General features: G+C 54.3%; 1 protein-coding gene across 1 annotated transcript in view; it reads right to left on the reverse strand.

Annotated features, from left to right (window-relative positions):
- Positions 1-810, reverse strand: part of Adck2 (aarF domain containing kinase 2) — an 11,395-nt gene extending 10,585 nt beyond the window's left edge. The window contains exon 1 of the mRNA XM_010631714.1: positions 724-810. Within this exon, the coding sequence (XP_010630016.1) occupies positions 724-810 (87 nt within the window). The remainder of the gene's footprint in view (positions 1-723) is intronic.
- Between the last annotated feature and the right edge of the window lie 880 nt (positions 811-1,690).

A 1,690-nucleotide genomic window follows, 5' to 3' on the forward strand; every position in this document is an offset into this window, starting at 1 on the left:
GACGGGACAGGGACCGGGGTGCAGGGGCCACGGGGTTTGGGGGATCGCGGCGCGGCCCGGAGCACACAGAGGTCGCCTCCTGCCGCTTCCGGGAGTGTCCCTGTGCCCGCCCCTTAAAGGGGACGTTGCGCGAACACGGACGCAGGTGGCAGGGACTCGGGTCCAGAGTCACCGACCCAAAAGTTCCTCTCTCCTGACACCTCTCATTGATCGATGGTGTTTGCATGTGTGCTAGGGACTCTGGAAAGGCTAGGTGCATTCATTCAGCTGTTTCTGATTGAGCCCAATAAATATGTGCTAATTGTAGAGCCGGACGTGGTGGTGCACACCTGTGATCCTAGCACTAGGGTGTCTGAGGCAGGAGGATCACCGCGAGTTCGAGGCCAGCCTGAACTATATAAAGAGCCCCTGTCTCAAAAAATAATAATAACAAAATAAAATAAAAATTAAAAAATAGGGCCGGGGATTTAGATCAGTGGTGTCGCCGCCTGCCTCTCAAACGCAAGGTCTCAAGTTCGATCCCCGGTATCCGCCCCCCAATTAGAATAACTAATAAATTAATCGATTGAATATACCAAGGGACAACGGAGGGTCGGGGATTTAGTTCAGTGGCGCTGTGCCTGCCTCGCAAGCTTAAGATCCTGAGTTCAATCCCTGTACAGGGGGGGAAAAAAAAGGACAACGGAATATTCATGGGGACATATGTGCCCGCAGAATTCTGACCTGCGGCCTCCGAGGACTTGGTCGATGATTGCCAGTGACTGCCCGCTGCCCTAATCCTCTTGCCACTTCCTCGTGTGGCCCGACCATGGAGACCCAAACCAATCACATCAGATGCAGCGTTCCCATCTACTGCAATTCAGGTGCAATTCCTGGAACACCCCCCCCCAACACCTCTCCCACCAGCATCTGTTTTTGTGGGGGGGATTGTTTTTTTGTTTTTGGTTTTGGTTTTTTGAGACAGGGTCTCACTGTGTAGTTGAGACTGACCTGGAATTCACTATGTAGCCCAGGCTGGTCTCGAATTTACAGTGATCCTCCTGCCTCAGCCTCCAGAGTACTGGGATTACAGGCGTGCGCCACCACGCCCCGCTCTTTTTTTGTTTTTGTTTTTTTGGGGGGTTTTTTGTTTGTTTGTTTGTTTCTCCCACCAGCATTTGCCTCCGCTTGTACTTACGTCTCTGCCAAATGCAAGCCAGGTTGGCTGGCTTCCTTGCCATAGAAAGCTCAGAGTGAACAGCCTGCCCTAGATTTCCACACCCTTTCAGCTAATTATTGTTACTAAGAGTCTCGCGTTCTTGCGAAATTCCTCCCCGTGTTGTTCGCGCCGCTGCCACGAGATGGCGCCGTGCACCTGTGAACCGCAGCCAGAGCTTCCCGGGTTCTAGGCCCGGGCCTTTGCGTCTCACATTAACCCTGGTACGTTGAGGATGCGTTGCTGGGCACGTGCTGGGGCGCGGGGCTGCCCTGGGCATTGCAGGGTCTTTAGCAGCAGCACATCTGGCTTCTCCCGCTCGTGCCGGAAACACCTACCCTGGGCGAGTAGAAGCTTTCAGAGTTTGTTTTGTTTCTCCGCGTCCAGGACCCAAAGCCAAGGCAGACTGGTCTGGAGAGGGCTTGCTCCACCCTGCAGACGCAGACTGCCTCTGCGTCCCATGGGGGTGGCAAGCACCTCTCAGCTAGGCCTGGC

The sequence above is a fragment of the Fukomys damarensis genome, unplaced genomic scaffold (genome assembly GCF_012274545.1).
Source record: "Fukomys damarensis isolate Sample0158 unplaced genomic scaffold, DMR_v1.0_HiC HiC_scaffold_16, whole genome shotgun sequence".
Taxonomy (NCBI): domain Eukaryota; kingdom Metazoa; phylum Chordata; class Mammalia; order Rodentia; family Bathyergidae; genus Fukomys; species Fukomys damarensis.